This window comes from Myxine glutinosa, chromosome 11, assembly GCF_964187855.1.
Source record: "Myxine glutinosa chromosome 11, kmMyxGlut1.1, whole genome shotgun sequence".
Lineage (NCBI taxonomy): Eukaryota > Metazoa > Chordata > Myxini > Myxiniformes > Myxinidae > Myxine > Myxine glutinosa.
The window spans coordinates 18958058-18978174 of NC_136271.1; the positions used below are offsets into that span (position 1 = coordinate 18958058).

General features: G+C 50.3%; 1 protein-coding gene across 1 annotated transcript in view; it reads right to left on the minus strand.

The window, feature by feature from the left end:
• The window catches only part of LOC137436088 (CUB and sushi domain-containing protein 3-like), a 1358203-nt gene that overhangs the window by 193112 nt on the left and 1144974 nt on the right, over window positions 1–20117 (minus strand). The window contains exon 49 of the mRNA XM_078786463.1: window positions 19878–20066. Within this exon, the coding sequence (XP_078642589.1) occupies window positions 19878–20066 (189 nt within the window). The remainder of the gene's footprint in view (window positions 1–19877; window positions 20067–20117) is intronic.

The window sequence follows — 20117 nt, forward strand, 5'->3', positions numbered from 1 at the left end:
GATTGAAATGCCCGGTGAAATTGCTTGTTAATTTTTGGACACTGGTTGGGCTGTCTTTAGGGATGATATAAGTTCTAGAAAAAATATGTCTCCAATTGTTTCAAGTTCTTTATGGCGGCCATTTTGGATTTTCAAAATGGCGGATGTCGAAAACGTAAAATTCCATTATCTTGGCTTCCAAATGACCTAGAGTTTCGATTCTGGTGTCCAGTTGTACATTTTTGGGGATAGAGAATTGAATGAAACCTTCTTTAATAACCTACAAGGGATAAAAATAGGTTTTTATGGCACAGCCGAACCAGTGTCCAAAATCTAACTTAATGCACATCTATCTTAATTGTTATTTGTTATTTGTATGTTCCAGATTCGTGACCCTGAGCTATGATGGAGCCAAAAAGCAAGAAAACCAAGAAAGAAACTGATTTCACACTTTGCATTCAGTGCCAGGATCCCCAAGGTGCACTAGTGACTGAGCCAGCACTGGGCTCATATGCAAAGTTTCTCCAGTTCATCCAGGAGAGGGCACGATATGGTGATGCCGACTTCAAACAGATCAGCGAACGATTAAGCTGTTTCACTGCCACTGACTTGAGGAACAATAAAGCAAAGTGGCACCGGGCATGTTATGGATCTACATGCAACACTGCTCACCTGGAGCGTGCTAGAGTTCGCCACCAGAAAGCCTGCGAACATGGCGACACCCAGCATCTTCATAAGAGGTGTGGACGTCCTTCTTCTGCACCTGCCGCTGCAAGTACCTCAGGTTCTACGCAAGACGAGACTCTTCGCTTCACACGTTCATCATCAACTCCATTCAACAGAGACCTTTGTTTCTTCTGTCAAGAGGTCACTAAGGAAAGTGTACATGTTGTATGCACATTCAACGCAGGTAAACAGCTGAAGAAAGCTGTTGAAGAAGGCAGCAACCACAAGTGGAAAGTTCAGCTGAGTGCTGCCATCAGTGCACATGATGCTCATGCGATCGACGTCAAGTATCATCTCCCATGCTGGGTGCAGAATGTCCAACGTGCTCCCAAGAGTGGGACATCAAGTGATGACAAAGAACACATACTGCAAGAAACTAATGTTATCAAAATAGCCGCAGACATTGAGTTTGTCAGCCTTGTTCGCTCTCTACTCCAAGCTGGTGAAATTCTCAACATGTCTGACCTGAAGTCGGTTTACTCCAGGATTCTTGACAATAATGGTGTGCACAATGTCCCATCACCTACTACCCAAGGCATGAAGGAGAAAATCAACTCTCACATTGATGACGTTCACTTCATGAAACCAAAACGTCGAAACGAGTCAGACTGTGTATTCTCCACTGCCGTGCGTGATGCAGCTGTCGAAGATGCAATGACGAAGACAAATGAAAAAAACATCGAACAACTGTTTGAGAGTGCCTCTGTTCTCCGCAGTGCCATTGCTTGTCAGAACAAGCACCCATGGCAATTTGAAGGAGAAATGAACACTGATGATGCTGAAAAGCATGTACCCAAAGTACTCTATGCTTTCCTCCGCTGGCTACTGGAAGGACCAGCCACGAGCATTGAGCCAGAGACTATGCGCTCAGCCACTATTCATCGAGATGTTATAACCATCAGTCAGAACATCATGTACGGCTACAAGTCAAAACGCCAAGTCACGTACAAGCCCAAAGAGCCAGATGCACCATTCCGCCATCGCTTAGAATGGCCACAGCAGCTTGCCGTTGCCATTGTAGTCCATCAGTCCACCAGAAACAAGAAGCTTCTGGATTTCCTGCATGGGTTCGGTCTGTCTGTTGATTATAGTCGGATCTTGCGGTTGGAGACACAGCTGGCCAACTCAGTCATAGAGTCTACGACAGAACAGGGTGTATACTTTCCAAGAACCATGCGCATAGGGACGTTTGTCTTCTTTGCAGTGGACAACAGTGACTTCAATGAAGACACACCTGATGGGAAGCGGACACTCCATGCTACAGCCTGGGCACTCTACCAACGACGGGAACATGCACCCTCCACAGATGAACATAGAACACTGACACTACATGACCGAAAGGCCAGACACCGCTCACTCAAGGTTCTGACTGCTCCAGACTTTGTTCCTTGCCAAGCACCAAACAAACAATCTGCCACAGGTACCACGTATAGCTTCAAGACACGGTCAAACCCAGATGTCACCAAGCCGTACTCTGCGACGGACACAGTGTGGCTACTTTCACGCACAATCATGCGAACAGCTGAAGCTGAGGACGTACAAGACGACATCATCCCACCAGATGACCAGCTGCAAGCTGCAGAACCCCAGCATGCTGACCCTGTTGGGTCACTCGTCCACGATCCAAAACAACCACCTGGCAGTAGGATCAAGCATCACGATATCCCAACTTGGACAGCCTACAACTCACTGCTCTCCTCTTCGAAGCCTCTGACAGAGGTCAACGCCCTGCCATTGGTAGCAGCACCAGCCCATGAATGGCAAACACTGATAACAGTCTTGAAACAGACACAGCAAATCAACTGCATGGTCATGGGTCCCGATAGGAAGACAGTGATCACCTTAGACATGGCCCTGTATGAGCGAGCCAAACAGCTGGAGATGACCAGAGATGACTGCAAAGGCAAGTGGGTACTGCGACTAGGGGAGATGCACACTGTGATGGCTGCACTGAGGGCTGCTGGGAATGCCATAGAGGACAGTGGTCTTGACGAGGCTTGGTCTGAGGCTGATATCTATGGCCCAACAACGACCAGACAAATACTGGAAGCCAAGCACATGAAGAGGGCTTTGGAGGCCCACATCACCACTGTCCAAGCCCTCTTCGACCTCTATGTGGACGAATTCTTCCAAGAGCATCCCCATCTGAGGGGCCCATGTACCCAGTCAGCACAACAGGTTGCCCAGAGCTGTCATCTACACAACCGAGAGGAGATGACAAGCGCGCAGAACAACATGCTAGCTGTCCTCGAGTCAAACGAAGTCCTGGAGGCCATGGCAAAGTTTGATGAGAGGAAAGAAGCCAAGAGTCCACTGTTCAAGTTTGTGCGACGCTACATGCGGATGATAATGCTGATATACACATTCATCCGTGCCACCCGTGATGGACAATTTGAGCTTCACCTGTCTTCACTGGATGAGATGTGCATATACTTCTTTGCACATGACAAACAGAAATATGCCAGGCTGACTCCCCGGTACCTTGCAGAGATGAAGGCCCTGAAGATGACAGATCCAGGGATCTACCAAGAGTTCATGGATGGGAACTTCAGTGTCCATAAGAATGAAATCCCCTTCTGTGCTGTAGGTGTGGACCATGCACTGGAGCACATCAACAGGATCATGAAGGTGACAGGGGGTATTGTGGGCATTACCCAGAATGCCAGTGCCCGCGAAAGGTTCTTTCTGACAGCACCAGAGCTGAGTAGGCTTGCTGAAGAAGCCCGTCAGATGGCTGGCTCACAATCAGCTACACGCAAGGAGCACCACGACCTATCAACCACAGTCTGGGCTCGGCAGGAAGACAGCATTCGTCGACTGAAGAATGTGATCAGAGAGTCCATGAATCCCATGACGCATGAGGGTGAAGACCTGACGACTATCATCACCAAGGTGGTGATGCCAGCTGAAGTACAGAAGGATGTCTGCAACCAAGATGAGATTGGTCAGAAAGCGTATAACACGTTTGTTGCAGAGCGCATCAACACAAATGAAATCAACCTTTGGGCCAGAATGGGAAAGGTCAAACTGAAGATGTGGAAGAGTGCCAGGAAAGCTGTGAAGCACAAACTGGCAGACAAGGTTGTAGAGCTGAAAGACGACAGGTCACTGTTTGCGCGCATGCTGATCGTGGCCCGCTCACGACCAGAGATAAACTTGAAGGATGCCATAGGTCAATATGAATTCACCGCGCTTCCACGAACCCTCTTTGCAATGGCTGGGACACTACTACCATGCACAGACAAAAGCAAGCTCATGGGCATCCTAGAAGATCTACCCAAGAAGTCAACTGGCACTGGTCAGCAGCCAGACGTCGACAATCCTGAACATACTCCACCCCCTCCCAATAAGGTGACTGTCATAGACGGCATGGCATTAGTGCAAGCAATGGGTAAGCCACAATGGGTCAAAACATGTGCCCAGTGGGCTGGCCATTTCAATGCAACACTGGACTGCAAGACCAACGGGTATGATGAAGTCCACCTCGTGTTTGACCGATATGATCTGCCAAATTCACTGAAAGAGGCCACACGGGAGAGGCGCCAAGGTGGCAAGCCGCCCACTGCTTACCACGTTCAAGACAGCACCCCGATTGGGAAACTGACAGCAAAACAGTTCCTGTCGCACACCAACACCAAAGATGAGCTAACTGTCTATCTGGCAAAGAAAGCTCTGTGTCACTTTGAGGGGACTACCAAGGTCTTCATCGTCACTTCAAGGCAGGATGTCTTCTCCAACTGCATGGATGTACAGCATCTCCGTAGCTCCCAGGAGGAGGCTGATACGAGGATCTTTCTTCACAGTCTAGATGCCGTCCGAAGAGGTGCAACACAGCTGTACATTCAGTCACCTGATACTGATGTATTCATCCTAGCACTCCACCGGTACCATGAACTATGCAAAGACACATACTTCATCACGGGTGTGGGGAACAAGAAGAGGCAAATCTCACTGGAACCAATAGTACATGAACTTGGTGTCAGGAAGGCTGCAGCCCTACCAGGATTCCATGCATTCACGGGAGCAGACCAGACTGGTCGGTTTGCCGGCAAGGGAAAGCTCACATGTTGGCAAGCCCTCAATAGGTGCTCTGTTGAGGTGGTATCTGCGTTTCATGACCTTGGGGCCTCTGAGGAGCTGAGAGCTGACACAGAAAGTGACATTGAGGCATTTGTATGCCAGCTGTATGAGCCTCGTACTACAGTTGTGGATGTGGGCAAGCTGAGGTGGAGACTGTTTACCAAGAAACAGCTAGAGGCACAGAAGCTGCCACCAACACGGGGAGCTTTACATGAAGCCATTGCTCGTGCACATTTCCAGGCCATGGTGTGGCATCAGGCTGATGTACCGGACCCCCAGCTTCCACAACCAACAGAACATGGATGGAGAGCAGAAGGAGATCAGCTGGTGCCCATCACAACCAAGGACCCTCCAGCCCCAGCTGCCATCACACATCTAATCAAATGTAACTGCAAGAAGACCCAATGCATGTCTCACTGCTCATGCAGGTCTCAGCATCTCAACTGTTCTGAGATGTGTATGTGTGGGGCAGATGAAGAGGTGTGTGGTAACACGGGTCAGGAGCGCCCCATGGGAATCGATAACACTGATGATGAGGAGGATGGAGATCCTTCAATGTAACAATGAACACTGCCAACTAAAAATATTGCACAAAGACATTATAAGTGTACATTTGAACACTAAAGTCCAGCCTTTATGTGATTTAGAAGTGAAAATGATGGAAAAAAATATATATATGTGTTGGCATAAGTGCGTGAAAATCCAAGATGGCTGCCATAAGAACCCTTTTGATCATATGTAGGTGTATAAATGTGTGTTTATTGGATTAAGTATCCGCAAATATGTACATTTGGACACCAAAATTAACACTCTAGGTCATTTAGAAGCCAAGATAATGACAATTTCGGTTTTCAACAAACGCCATTTTGATAATCCAAAATGGCCGCTATAAAGAACTTGAAAAAAATGGAGACATATTTTTTCTACAACTTCTATCATCCCTAAAGACAACCCAACCAGTGTCCACAAATTAACATTTGAATTCAACGGGAAAACATTGGCCCCCCCACTATGGACCTGACGGCATCAGCCCACGGGTCCTAAAATCATGTTCTTCCGCTCTTTCACTCCCTCTCTCTGTTCTCTTCACCCTCTCTTTTGCTCAAGGTCATCTTCCATCTGCTTGGAAATCTGCCAACATCACCGCTTTGCACAAAAACAGATCCCAGCAACTACAGACCAATCAGCCTTCTCCCAATTATCAGCAAAGTCATGGAATCCATCATTGCTTCAGATATGAAATCTTTCCTCTTCTCCAACGGCTTGATCTCTGATCATCAATTTGGTTTCAGACCTGGACACTCCACTCTGGACATGCTGCTTCTGCTTTCTCAACAATGGATGGAGGTCCTCAATGCCAAACAGGAAATTAGAGCAGTCTCCCTTGACATATCACGTGCCTTCGATACGGTCTGGCACCCCGCTCTGCTCACCAAACTCTCCTCTTTTGGTATCCATGGAAATCTCCACGCATGGCTGGCGGACTTCCTCTCCAGTCGTAGTCAACGTGTGGCCCTCAATAGGGTTCTCTCATCTCCTCTTCCTGTTCACGCTGGAGTTCCCCAAGGTAGTGTTCTGGGCCCTGTGCTTTTTCTGGTCTTCATCAATGATCTCTCTGACTCTCTTGAAAATCCTCTCTATCTCTTTGCTGACGACTCTACTCTCTGTCGCTCCATTCTTCATCCCTCAGATCGCCAGTCTGCAGCCTCCTCACTCTCTGCAGACCTTGACAAAATCACAGACTGGGCAAACAAGTGGAACATGTCTTTCAATCCTGACAAATCTCACACTCTTACGATGTCTCTCCGAAAAGACCGACTGGACAACCCTCCCATTCACTTTCTGAATAATCCTCTCCAAGAAGTTCTGTCACTCAAGCTTTTGGGTCTCACTATCTGCCATGATCTTTCCTGGGAAAACCACATTTCAAATCTGGCCTCCAAAGCCAGTCGGCGACTGGGCATCCTCCGTCGTGCGAAGTCCTTCCTTGGCACACCTGAGCTCCTCACCACATACAAGGCTTTCATCCGCAGCTCAATGGAATACTGCTCTCCCCTCTGGGCTGGTGCTCCTGCCTCACACCTAGCTCGCCTTCACGCTGTTGAAACCAAAGCATTCAGAATCATTGGAATCTCCCATGATGAAGCTAACTCCAAGGGCCTCTCACTCACTCACCACAGGCAGGTTGGTGGTCTTTCTGTCTTCTACCGACTCCTCTCTGGCCTTGCCCCCCCAGCTCTCTCTGGGCTCTGTCCTGCAAATATTCCTACAGGTCGCACAAGATCTGCCTGCAACCCTCTTATGGTTAAACTGCCAAAATCAAGACTCTCTGCTCACCTTCACTCCTTCATTCCTCTTTTCTCCCGCCTCTGGAACAAACTCCCTCACTCTCTTCAATCCCACTCCACCCTCCAAGTCTTTAAAACAGCTGTTCACCACCATCTCTTATCTTCCCCCATCCAAAACCTTGATCTTTTCTACCCCCGCTAATTTCACCCCAATTCCACTTTTTTGAAATACCAACTTCTGTCCAGGAAGTCCTTGGTGTCCTTGTGTTTTATACTTCTGCCTCCCCCCCCTCCCTTCCCATGCCTCCTCCCCCCGGGCCCTCTACTTCCACACATCTCCCTGCTCTCGGATGTTGTGTTTGTGTGCTTCCCCTTCTCTCCCCATCTTGTCTTCCGCTCCCTCTTTTTGGGTATTTTGTTTGTCTGGTTGATTTGTTTGTGAAGTAAATGTTAGCTCTTTCACGAGCCTCGATTCAGTATACAAAAAAAAGGAAAAAAAAGAAGCCTCCTGTTCATCACAGACACCTCGTCTGGTCGTCGTTTTCTGTGCGACACGGGAGCGCAGGTAAGCGTCCTCCCTGCCTCCGCGTCCGACAAGCAAGCCGCGGGCCGGGGCCCCGCCTTGCTTGCCACCAACGGAACACCCATCCGCACATTCGGGAAGCATTGCCTCTCACTGCGGTTCGGAGGGCAGCGCTTCCAATGGTCTTTCGTCACCGGCAGCGTGCCAATGGCCCTGCTCGGTGCGGACTTCCTTTGTGCGCATGGGCTGTTGGTGGACGTTAAGCGTCGACGTCTCGTCCAGGCCGAAACCTTCAGCTCGCTCGCTTGTTCGCTGAGCAGCTCGCTGAGCGGCTCACCGAGCGGCTTGCTGAATGGTTCCGTCCCGGCGAGGTTAGTCTGTATGCTTCCGGCAGCGGACGAGTTTACCCGCCTCCTCGCCAGTTTCCCTGCACTCACGCGGCCCACCTTTTCAGCGGTGGCCGTCAAACACGGGGTGGAGCACCATATCCCCACCGTCGGACCACCGGTCTACGCTCGGGCGTGCCGCCTCGACCGCACGAAGCACGCCGTGGCGAAAGCATAGTTCGCCACGCTGGAGCGGCTGGGCATCGTACGGCGCTCCAACAGCGCAAGGGCCTCTCCTCTGCACATTGTGCCCAAGCCCGGCGGCGGATGGCGGCCGTGCGGTTACTACCGCCGGCTCAACGACGCCACCACCCCCGACCGCTACCCAGTCCCGCATATTCAGGACTTTTCCACCCGGTTGGCAAACACGACCGTTTTCTCCAAGGCGGACCTCATCCGGGACTACCACCAGGTCCACGTACAACCGGACGACGTACCAAAGACGGCCGTCATCACCCCTTTCGGCCTCTTTGAGTTCCTGCGGATGCCTTTTGGGTTGAAAAATGCGGCCCAGGCGTTCCAGCGGCTCATGGACAGCGTCTTGCGCGACCTACCTTTCATCTACGTCGACCTGGACGACATCCTAGTCGCGAGCGTGTCCCGGGAGGAGCACCTGCTCCACCTCCGCACGCTCTTCGAACGCCTGGGCCAGCATGGCCTGATCATCAACCAAGCGAAGTGCCGTTTCGGCGTCACCGCCATCGACTTCTTGGGGCACCGCATCACCAGGCACGGGGCCATCCCTTTACCGGCCAAGGTGGAGGCGGTCAGGAGTTTCCCGCGCCCCTGCACGATCAAGGGGCTCCAGGAATTCCTGGGCATGGTGAATTTTTATCACCCCTTCGTGCCCCGCGTCGCCCAGCTCCTGCGCCCCCTGCACGAGGCCCTCCGGGGGAAGACGGGCAAAGGTGACATCGCCTGGACGGAGCCGATGGCCGCGGCGTTTGCGGGCGCAAAGCTGGCCTTGGCCAACGCCACCAACACCATGCTGGCGCACCCGGCGCCCGATGCACCAATCGCCCTCACAACCGACGCGTCGGACTACGCGGTGGGCGCGGTGCACGAGCAGTGGGTGAGTGGTGCTTGGCAGCCGCTGGCATTTTTTAGCCGGGAGCTTCGCCCGCACGAACGCCGCTACAGCACCTTCGACCGCGAGCTGCTCGGGCTCCACTTGGCGGTCCGACACTTCCGCCATCTGCTCGAGGGCCGCCCGTTCATGGCTTTCGTCGATCACAAGCCCCTTGTTTTCGCGATGGCCAAGGTCGCCGAGCTATGGTTGTCCCGGCAGCAACGTCACCTCTCTGCCGTGTCCGAGTACACGATGGACATCCGTCACGTCGCAGGTAAGGACAACGCGGTGGCGGATTGCCTTTCCCGGTCCGTCGCACACACGGTCCACCTCGGGATCGACTATGCCCGGATGGCGGAGGACCAGACAGCCGACCCCGACGTCCAGGCCTTGCGGACCGCCGTCACGGGCCTCCGAGTCACTGAGGTGCCGTTCGATGTCGCGGGCACTGCCCTCTTGTGCGATGTCTCCCTCGGCCGGCCTCGCCCCATCGTGCCCGCTGGTTGGCAGCGCCCGGTTTTTGACGCCATCCACGGCCTGTCCCATCCGGGCACGAAGGCCTCCCAGAAGCTCGTCGCGGCGAAGTTCGTCTGGCATGGCCTCAGGAAGAACGTCCGCGACTGGGCCAGGACATGCCTCGCGTACCAGCGTGCAAAGGTCCACCGCCACACCCAGGCCCCGCTGGCCCCGTTTACGGTGCCCGAGCGTCGGATCGACCACGTCCACGTCGACTTGGTGGGACCTCTGCCCCCCTCGCGGGGTTTCACCCACCTCCTCACCATGGTGGACCGCACCACCCGGTGGCCGGAGGCCGTGCCATTGGCGGCGACGGCTGCGGCTGACGTCGCGCAAGCCTTCATCGCCACGTGGGTTGCCCGGTTCGGTGCCCCCTCGGACATCTCGTCCGACCACGGCCCCCAGTTCACCTCGGAGCTCTGGGGAGCGGTGGCACAAGGGCTCGGCGTCAAGCTGCACCGCACCACGGCCTACCACCCCCAGGCCAACGGCCTGTGCGAGTGCTTTCATCGCTCAATGAAGGCCGCGCCCCGGGCCAGCCTCCGCGACGGCAGCTGGGCCGAGAGGCTCCCCTGGGTCCTGCTGGGCCTCAGGACGGCGTCCAAGGATGACCTGCGCGCGTCCTCGGCGGAGCTGGTCTTCGGACAACCGCTGCGGGTACAAGGCAAATTTATCCCCGACTCCACGGCTCCTTGGTCCGCGGCGCAACAGCGCTCCACCCTGCAGGAGACCGCCAGGAGGTTCGCCCCGGTGCCGACGGCACACCACGGTTGCCCGTCCTCCCACATCGCCCCGGAGCTTCGCACGGCGGAGTACGTTTTCGTCCGGCACGACGCCCACCGGGCACCGCTGCGGCCCCCGTACGACGGGCCCTTCCGCGTGCTGGAGACCGGGGACAACATTTCACCGTGGACATCGGCGGTACTCCGGATGGTATCTCCGTGGACCGTCTCAAGCCGGCCCACCTCGATCTGGACCACCCCCCCGCAAGCAGCTCTGCCTCCGCGTCGAGGCCGCCCCCCAGCGGTCAGACCCCCGGCATCCCCCAGCCCCGCTACCCCTCAGCCCTGCACGCATCGCCAGAGGGAGTTTCGGCCGGGTCATCCGGCTTCCCCGCAAGCTCACCCTTCAGGTGCGCGGGAATTCTGGGGGGGGCGCGTGTGGCGGACACATTGTCAATGGGCAATAATTCCGCGCACCAGTGTGTGGCGCGAGCATCCGGGCGTGGAAGCGCAGCTCGGGACATGCCCGGAGCGAAGGCGTCACGAGGCGCAAGGTGGAACTGAGAACATGCCCCGCCTTTCGGCCGACCGGCCACGCCCGGGGGCAAGGCGTGGCCTCGGGACATATATGCGGGCTCGATAGTCGAGGTCGAGCCCGCCTAGTGCTTACGTGCGAGCTGTTAATAAATCATTTCAGTTTGTACATCTTGTTGTGGCCTACCTTCTTGGCAAACGAATCGTGTGTGCACAGCACCACAGCAGCATGTTAATAACGGTCCAAATGACCTCCTCCTCACGGTGTAAAACCCCTCTTCAGGAGTATTGTGGTTAAAACCTGATCGTAGAAAGTTCCGTTGTGATTAACCTTGAGAGCTCAAAGCAGTAAAGTCACAGAAAAAAAGAAAAAAAAAACATACCTCGTTGTGATGTGATGTGATTGGTGGAGATTCACCCTTTGGCAATGGTTGGCTTGCAGATGGCATCACGTGCGTCCTTTTTTCAACAAACTGTTTTTTAACCCTTGAGAGTGATGAATGATGATGTTAGATGAGCAGTAAAATTACCTTTAAATCGATGTATAGGGTGTCTGCACTATTTTCGGTTTTTGAATTATTAGTACATTTGAGAGGTCACGTGACTCCTTTGCCGAAATAAGAGATCATGGTAACGTCTTAATTAAGAGTTGGTTTTCACATCTGATAACTCACTAATTATTATTTTGGCATCCGGGTTGGAATCCGAAAAAATTGGGCTTTTAATAAAGCTTTGTATATGTGGATCGATCCTTGGAGATCATGGCGACAGGTGGCAGCTCGGATGTTTATAAATTATGAATTGTGAGAAAATAACTGTTTTAAAACCCCTATTTAGGTGCATTGTGGTAAAATATGTTTTCCTATAAAGTTTTGTGGCGATTTACTTGAGCAGCTCAGAGGAGTGGATTCACAAACATTGTATATAAATAATTATTGTAATATTGTAATATGTAATTAATTGTAATAATCCACTAATTGGAAGAGGTGTTCACATACTTTTAGTCGTGTAATGTATATATATATGTGGCGGTTACCTTATGTGCAGGTAACCGCATGTGGCGGTTACCTTATGTGATTACCTTATTTGGTGCGTAATACACGTGCACGGGCCTGTTAGACTTGTGGTTGTGCGGACGTGACGCACGCGCGGTTGCCGGAGCCACACCCTCCGGGCTTTTGGCTTTATATAAGCGTGCCGACTTCCGTTCCGTTCGAGTTTAGTGTGCTGGATCTTGCTGTTACAATAAACCATCTTCGAACCCTACGAATGGCCTCGTTCTCTCGCCTTCCGCGACTCCTAAATATATATACTGTATATATATATATAAGTTCAAAACACACCTGGTCACAAGTGTGCCGCACTGACCGGGTCCTCAGCATCATCCCGTTTCGGCCCTTCAACCTCCATACTGTCAGCTAAGGTGGGCCAGCAGGGGCACATACACATCCACATGCAGCAACTACACCTGGATGCGTACATACCCCCACCCCCAACCAGTGCGAACGCAGAATACAACAACAACACCTCCGCATCCAGAATCCACAGCACCAAACAAACACGGTGGAACACTCAAACACCCACTGGAACACTCAAATACCCTTCGCCACTCACCAACAAAACACACCAGATCATTCATACACACACATACACACACATACAACACCAACCAACCAACCACCTATCCCTACAACATACACCACTCAACATACAAAAACACACTCATGCAAAAATTAATTCATGCAAAAAACACAACCTCCCCTCACCCACTCACTCGTATACACAAAATAAGAAATAATAATAGTAACAAAAACAAAAAAAACCACACAACCAACCTACACCGTTCGACGTGCCTCCATAAACTTCATCCATGTCCAAAATGAGCCTTTCAAGGCAACCTGGGCCACCTTGTCACACATCCTCCTTCTTTCTGTCCCACACACTCCCAGCCTAGCAAGAAATGCAGAAAAGGAATTGCCAATATACCCTCTGCACCCCACCTCAAATGGCTGACACGAAACTCGCCAACCCTTCTCCCGGCACTCTGCCTCCAGCTCACTGTACTTTCCTCTCTGCCTCTCGTGCACCTCCTCCATATTCTCTTCCCAAGGTACCGACAATTCCCCTAAGATAGGTCATCTTAGGTCATCTCAGCAACCTTGTCACACAGATCTCCTCTGGGAATACCAATTGTGGCTTTAGGTCTGCCACCACCTGCCAATCACAAGCATCTGACAGCCCTCTTGCTTTCCACCTCCTCCTCTTTCCACCTCTTACCACTTGGCCGTCTTTGACAAACCACACCTCTCCCCCATCAGTCTCCTTCTCCACTCTTCTTTCTCTCGACCTCAGCACCTCTTGCTGCACCATCTGCACCACCACCGCCAGCACCTGATCATGTCGCCACCTGTATTGTCCTGCTGCGAATGTGACTGAACATGCAATCAGTGCATGCTGCACCGTTCCCACACCTCCACACAAATAACATCTCTCCTCCTGCAACAACCCCCACAATCTTAAGTTTACTGGTGACGGAAGCACATCATACGAGCTCGTACGTTGCCCGCAACAGGAAATTCAACAATCTTGGCTCCATCCTCCAAATCTCTTGCCATTTCAATATCCTCACCCGCACACCTTCCCACTTAGTCCAAGCACCTTGCTGTGCCTGACCTTGCTTTGTCCAAGCACCTTATATATATATTGTTGCGGATCTCAAACGTCGGCCTCCCCCTTATCAAGGGGGGATTAATCCCCTTGTCTTTTTACTAGTCGACGCGATCCGGGGCTATGACGTTCCTTCCGGACAGCGTTAAATAGGGTTGTAAGCCGAATTCTTGTTACCTAATTACTAACACCGGCCATGAAGCAAGGAAATAACCCCGCCCGAACCACGGTTTTAGTGGACACGCCGAGCGATAGCGAGCCATGATTTGGGCCGTTAACAGGTACGAAACCCGATTGGAGCGGTTCCTAATCGTGCCACGTTTACCCAATGGAGAAATCTCTAAAACGGTCGAATCAGGAAAGACAGGAAGAACAGATTGGTTTATTTACAATTGTACGGGAAGGAAGAGAAGTACACACAGTGCAGCCTTAATAACAGTCTTATACTTATCCCCAGACAAACGGGCCCGCACACACACACACTCACACGGGGATGTAGATGGTTGGGGTTGAAGGTCCAGGGATGATGTCCACAGCTCGCTCCGGTCCCCGACTCGTACCACGACGAAGATGGTAGGCGGCAGGCAAGCTCGCCGCGTGTCGTTGGCGTGGATCGGACAATTATATGGGGGGGGGGGGGGGCGGGGGGGGGGATCGGTAGGCTGCGCTAGCGGTTACTTCGCGGCTCACGGCCGCGTACGTAATATAAATACTAGCGCTTTCTATGCGCTTCCAGCAAGCCCAAAGCCGAATCCCCAACGAGTTCTTGCAATCAATGCCAACGTGACAGTCCTCTTGATCAAAGTGCAATCGTGCAAGTCCTTTGTAAAGCGCATATACTCCAGTCCTCATAAACCGCATAAGTCTTCTTACAAAGACAAGCGCGCTTCCTTCAGTCCTCTCGTGCGCATCAGCCCTGTTCATGCGAGCTCGCTCAGTCCTCTCCGCACAGTCCTTTTATCATGCTCTCCACTTGCGAGACCTCTCGAAGGGCTTTGTGCTCGCGGTTATATAGTGCCGCTTAGCGAACCCTCTCGAATCTCCCAGCCACGTTCTCACCACGCCCCTTAGCCATGCACTCGAGCCCTGGTTGGTTGGTGGGGTCTTACCGGCTCCGCCCTTGATGTCTGCTTGACGTGGCCACACCCCCAACCTCACGCTCCGCCCCTTTTCCAGGCCTTACCTCGGGGCATCTGGGCTGGTTCCAGCAAACCAGCAAACCAATAGCAGCAAACGCTGCTGGTAGCCAAAGCGTAACAAACTGCGAGCATCCAAAGCGAAACAAACTGCGAGTTGTCAAATGGGGCGCGGGATGGATTCTGCCCAACGAGGTGGAATTTGGAGGGTGGAGGCACAATGGAAGGAGCCTATTCTTATTTGTTTTACACAACGCAGATATCACAATTGGAAATGGCCTTATCTCACATATACTAAGAAATAACTAACGTTCTCAGGTGACCTACGTGTTGCATGTGGACTAACTACGGGGGCAAAACCTTTAACCTTATCAATTATGTACACTTTCTCAGCACCGCAACAATATATATATATATATATATATATATATATATATATATATATATATATATATATATATATATATATATATATATATATATATATATATATGTATATATATATACAGTATATATATATATATATATATATATATATATATATATATATATATATATATATATATATATATATATATATATATAGATATAGATATATATATAGATATATATATATATATAATATATATATATACATATACATATACATTTACATATACATATATATATATATATATATATATATATATATATATATATATATATATATATATATATATATATATATTGTTGTGGATTTGAGAATCCTGTGTAATTGTTGTAAATATCACCCTCTGTAAGTGTAATGAATTCGTGTAAATATCTCCGTTTTGTGTGTAAAGGTCAAAGGTCGTCCTCTTAGTTAGTCCATATACATGCACGTAGCAAATCATATACCCTTCTAAATAGTTATTTCTTTATTATGTGTATTAGTTTAAGGCTGTGTTTCCCATTAATTGACTCTACATTGCACCGAATTCAAATAAGATAGATCCCCTTTCAATTCCCCCATTTGTCCGCAATTGCCAACTGCATTCGCCCTCCATTGAACACGCGGTCGGTTCGGAGAAGAAAGGCGTGTCTCCGCCCTCGTCATCGGAAGGAGGAGTGAGCCAGCCCTTGCCGACCATTCAAGCACGAGGGGTTTGGCTTGAGAGGGCGGAGAAAGAACGATCGGGGAGGTTCGCAAAGATTCGAGGGTGTGGCCTATATAACCCGTCACGCGACGCCCCCACCGAGATGATTGAGGGAGAGAGATGCGTCAGAGAGAGTCCACCGGTGGTTGTTGCTGAGAGTAAGAGAGAAGTTCATCAAAAGGAGTTTACCGCAGCTTTGAACAAATCGGAGCTGAACCAACGGCAGTTTTGACCACAGCAGCTTTGAGCGTCGCAAGCGGTTTTCGGCCGCGGCTACAAAGCGACGCCGCCGTGCTAACACGTCTGCGGAGGGGCGGCGGCTGCTCACTCCCGGCCCGACCATTCTCCTGCTCCAACTGAACCTTCCTCTCCTTCCAGCCATTCGTTCCTGCCTTCCTCCCCCACTCGTGTAAGTCTGATTGTCGTCCGTCTTCTGTGTTGTCCTGGGGTTTAAGTAAGTCTGTATAAGCTAGTGTTGCAGTGTGTCTTCTGGCCCTTCCATCCTTTCTGTCTTTATTTTCTTATCTTTCCTTCTCCTTGGTTACTTTTCATTGTGTACATAATAGTAGTAATAAATCATATTTGTTCTTCCTACCTTGCCTTTCTTTCCTTTACATCCGTTTCGTTTTAGTGATTTCCCCATTGGATACCTGTGGCACGATTTGGCCAACGTTTAAGAATCGGGTCAGTTACTTGCTAATGGTTCGTGCCGCGGCTGCTAATCCGCTCGGCAATTAACATCTTGTCCGCGGTCGCGAACGAGGTTGCTCACCTGCCTCTCCGGAGGGAGCTTGGGCAACTTCAGGACTCACGTCGGTCGTCGGTCAGTCATACACAAGGGGATTAATCCCCCCTTCTTAAGGGGAAAAAGGCCGACGTAGAGATCCGTAACAATATATATATATATAAAGCAGTTTTCTTTATATATATTTAAATATAAATATCGACCGTATAAAACACAATAGGCACGTGCGATTTGCACTTCTGGAAGAGGAAGAGACTTCCGGAAGACTTTTCCGGTCATTCGATTTGGACTATTCTCTTCTCGGAAGCACTTCTGCCTCTTCCGTTATCCAGAAGAAGAGGCGGTTAGAAGAGGACGAGGAAGAAGAAGAAGAGGCGGAAGAGGTGGAAGAAAAGAGGTTATACTTACGCAGCAAAACTTTCAAGTGAAAACACAATCTGGATATTTGCATCAACTTGTGATGTCGTGTCATCTTTGTCTAATTCTTCCATCATGAGCGCGAGTAATACATGTTTGGCCGCCATCTTGCTTCTCTTCTGCCTGTTCGGCGCAAATCAATCTTCCGGAAGAGGCTTCTGTCTTCGGAAGAGACCAAATCGCACGCGCCTAATGTGTGTGCATGTGCGTGCGTGTGTCTGTCCACCTTCATAAGGGTAGGTTTTAAAGGCTTTGACAAGTGCTTTTGAAGGGATTTGAGTGGGAGGGGGGAGGGGGGTAGGAAGGGGGGGGGGGAGGTTTAATGGGCAATCTTTGAACACGACTGTGTCCCCACTGTTTAAAAGACCTAAAAGACTCTTGAGGACCCCAAACACCCAAAATACCCTGTCGACCGTTAAAGACACAAAAGACCACGAAGACCCCAAGCTCACAGAAGACCCCAGGACTCGAAAGACCAAAAATACCCCAAAAGACTGAAAGGACCCAAAACGCCAAGGATCCAAAAGACCCAAACAACCTCGAGGACCCAAATGACAAGAGGACCTGAAAAATCCCAAGGACCGAGAAGACCCAAAATACCCTGAAGACCCAAAAGACTGAAAAGACTCCGAAGACCCAATGGACCCCGAAGACCCAAAACACCCTGAGGATCAAAACGACCCTGAGGATCCAAAAGACCCAAACAACCCTGAGGACCCAAATGACAGAGGACCCAAAAGACCCGAAGGACCCAGAAGACCCCAAGGATCAAGAAGACCCCAAGGATCAAGAAGACCCAAAAGACACTGAAGACTCAATGGAACTCAAACACCCAAAATAACCTGAAGACCCAAAATACCTTGAAGACCCTTAAATACCCAAAATACCCCAAAGACCCAAACAATCCAAAACACCAAAAGACCCCAAAGACCCTTAAAGAACCTGAGGACCAAGTGGACCCCAAAGACCCAAATTACCCCAAAGACCCTTAAATACCCCAAATATCCAGAGGACCCAAAAGACCCCGGTGACTGAAAGGATCGAAAATACCCAGAAGAACGAAAAGACCCAGAAGAACGAAAAGACCCAAAAGTCCCCAAGACCCTAAATATCCCAAATAACCTTAAAGACCTTGAAGACCCAAAAAAGCCCTGAAGACCGAAAAGCCCCAGAAGACCGAAAAGACACCGAAGACCCAAAATACCCCAAATACCCTAAAAAAAAACTCAAGGACCCAGATAACCCAAAATACTCAAATGACCTAAAAGATGCTGAGCAACCAGAAGACCCAAAAGACGCTGAAGACCCAAAAGACCCCAAGAACGCAAATGACCCAGAGAACACAAAAGACCCCGAGTACTCCGAAGACCCAAAAGAAGAGTAATTATGTCTCTTACATTGGATTTGTAGACGGTGGCTTGCAAGCTGATCCTCAAGGTCGGTGTATGGAAGCGGTATTTTTAAAATCACAATAAATACAAGGCACAGGCAGGTGAAATTCGCTGCACATGATGTGCAAAGTGTGCAGAGCAAAACGACTGTTCATTTACGTCTGTATGATGACTCATAAATGAAGGAGATATAAGCACACCTGACACTAGGCCCAGGCTTCAGACTTTGGCACGCTCACGCGGCTGCATCGTAAAATAAAGTGTTCCGACCCGTCATTTTTGGCGGGCTTTAAACGAGTACATAAGTAAAATCAGTCTCTTTGCAAGGGTTGTGCTGGGTGGTTTCCCATTGCTTTACCAGCAGTCAGCCAGGGAAGAAATTTGGAATTTGTTCATGGTGCCGGCGATAACTCGCCCGCTCTCTGTGAAACGCTGAGATCCACCGTACATTTCTGCAATGCTGAGATCTGTCGGTCCTTTCAATGACAGTGTGTTGCAGAAGCACGAGGAAAGTGCTTAAACACAGGGCATCAGAAAGAGAAACCGATGCCTCATTAATCGGCCATGCTGATTCCAAGAAGCAAATGGAATTCTGCATGCATCAGAGCAAATGGTGTACAAATTACCACTTTGGGTGATTGGGTGGCATCAAAGTAATGCCACAATGATCGTGAAGTTATTTTTCCCCTTTCGCAACGGCCGGTGGTGGCCTGATGATTGGGTGGCATCCTGATGATTGGGTGGTGATTGGGTGGCATCAAAGCAACATCCTGATGATTGGGTGGTGATTGGGTGGCATCAAAGCAACATCCTGATGATTGGGTGGTGATTGGGTGGCATCAAAGCAACATCCTGATGATTGGGTGGTGATTGGGTGGCATCAAAGCAACATCCTGATGATTGGGTGGTGATTGGGTGGCATCAAAGCAAAGCGTTTAGCAACGGCCGGTGGTGGCCTGATGATTGGGTGGCACCCTGATGATTGGGTGGCATCAAAGTAATGCCACAATGATCGTGAAGTTATTTTTCCCCTTTAGCAACGGCCGGTGGTGGCCTGATGATTGGGTGGCATCCTGATTGGGTGGTGATTGGGTGGCATCAAAGCAACATCCTGATGATTGGGTGGTGATTGGGTGGCATCAAAGCAACATCCTGATGATTGGGCGGTGATTGGGTGGCATCAAAGCAAAGCGTTTAGCAACGGCCGGTGGTGGCCTGATGATTGGGTGGCACCCTGATGATTGGGTGGCATCAAAGTAATGCCACAATGATCGTGAAGTTGTTTTTCGTCCTTTTTTCCTCCAAGCAATTCGTAAGAAGAAATCTTAATAGCCCGAATGTGCACATCAAGCATAACCATCATGGTTTGAATAGCTAACTCGACTTCTTGTGTACATTAATCTATAAAAAAAAAAAATTTGGGTCAATTTGAATAGAAACCTGCAGGTGTTTCATTGTTGTGGTAATGAGAGCGAAAGATGGCACGGGAGAAGTCATGAACCCACGGCGTTCCTTTCCTTGGAGGGATGCGAGGACGCGCGCAACTACGTGTACACAATTACAAAAGCGATGTGCGGCTTCACCTTGACAAGCAGGCACACGGGCATCCCACGCCAGGTAACCCAATGATGTGGATCGACAGGTGGCTGTGCTCTTGCCGACAAGTCTGAATCCTGCTTCACAGGTCCAACGCACTACACTGCCAAGAGACCCTTTTTGAAGACCGAACACGGATCCATGCTCTGGTGCATCTGGACGACTGCAGTATCCCGCTGTGTAAGACAAAAGGGAAGCAAGTAAGAAAACATGTACCTGTGTGAAAA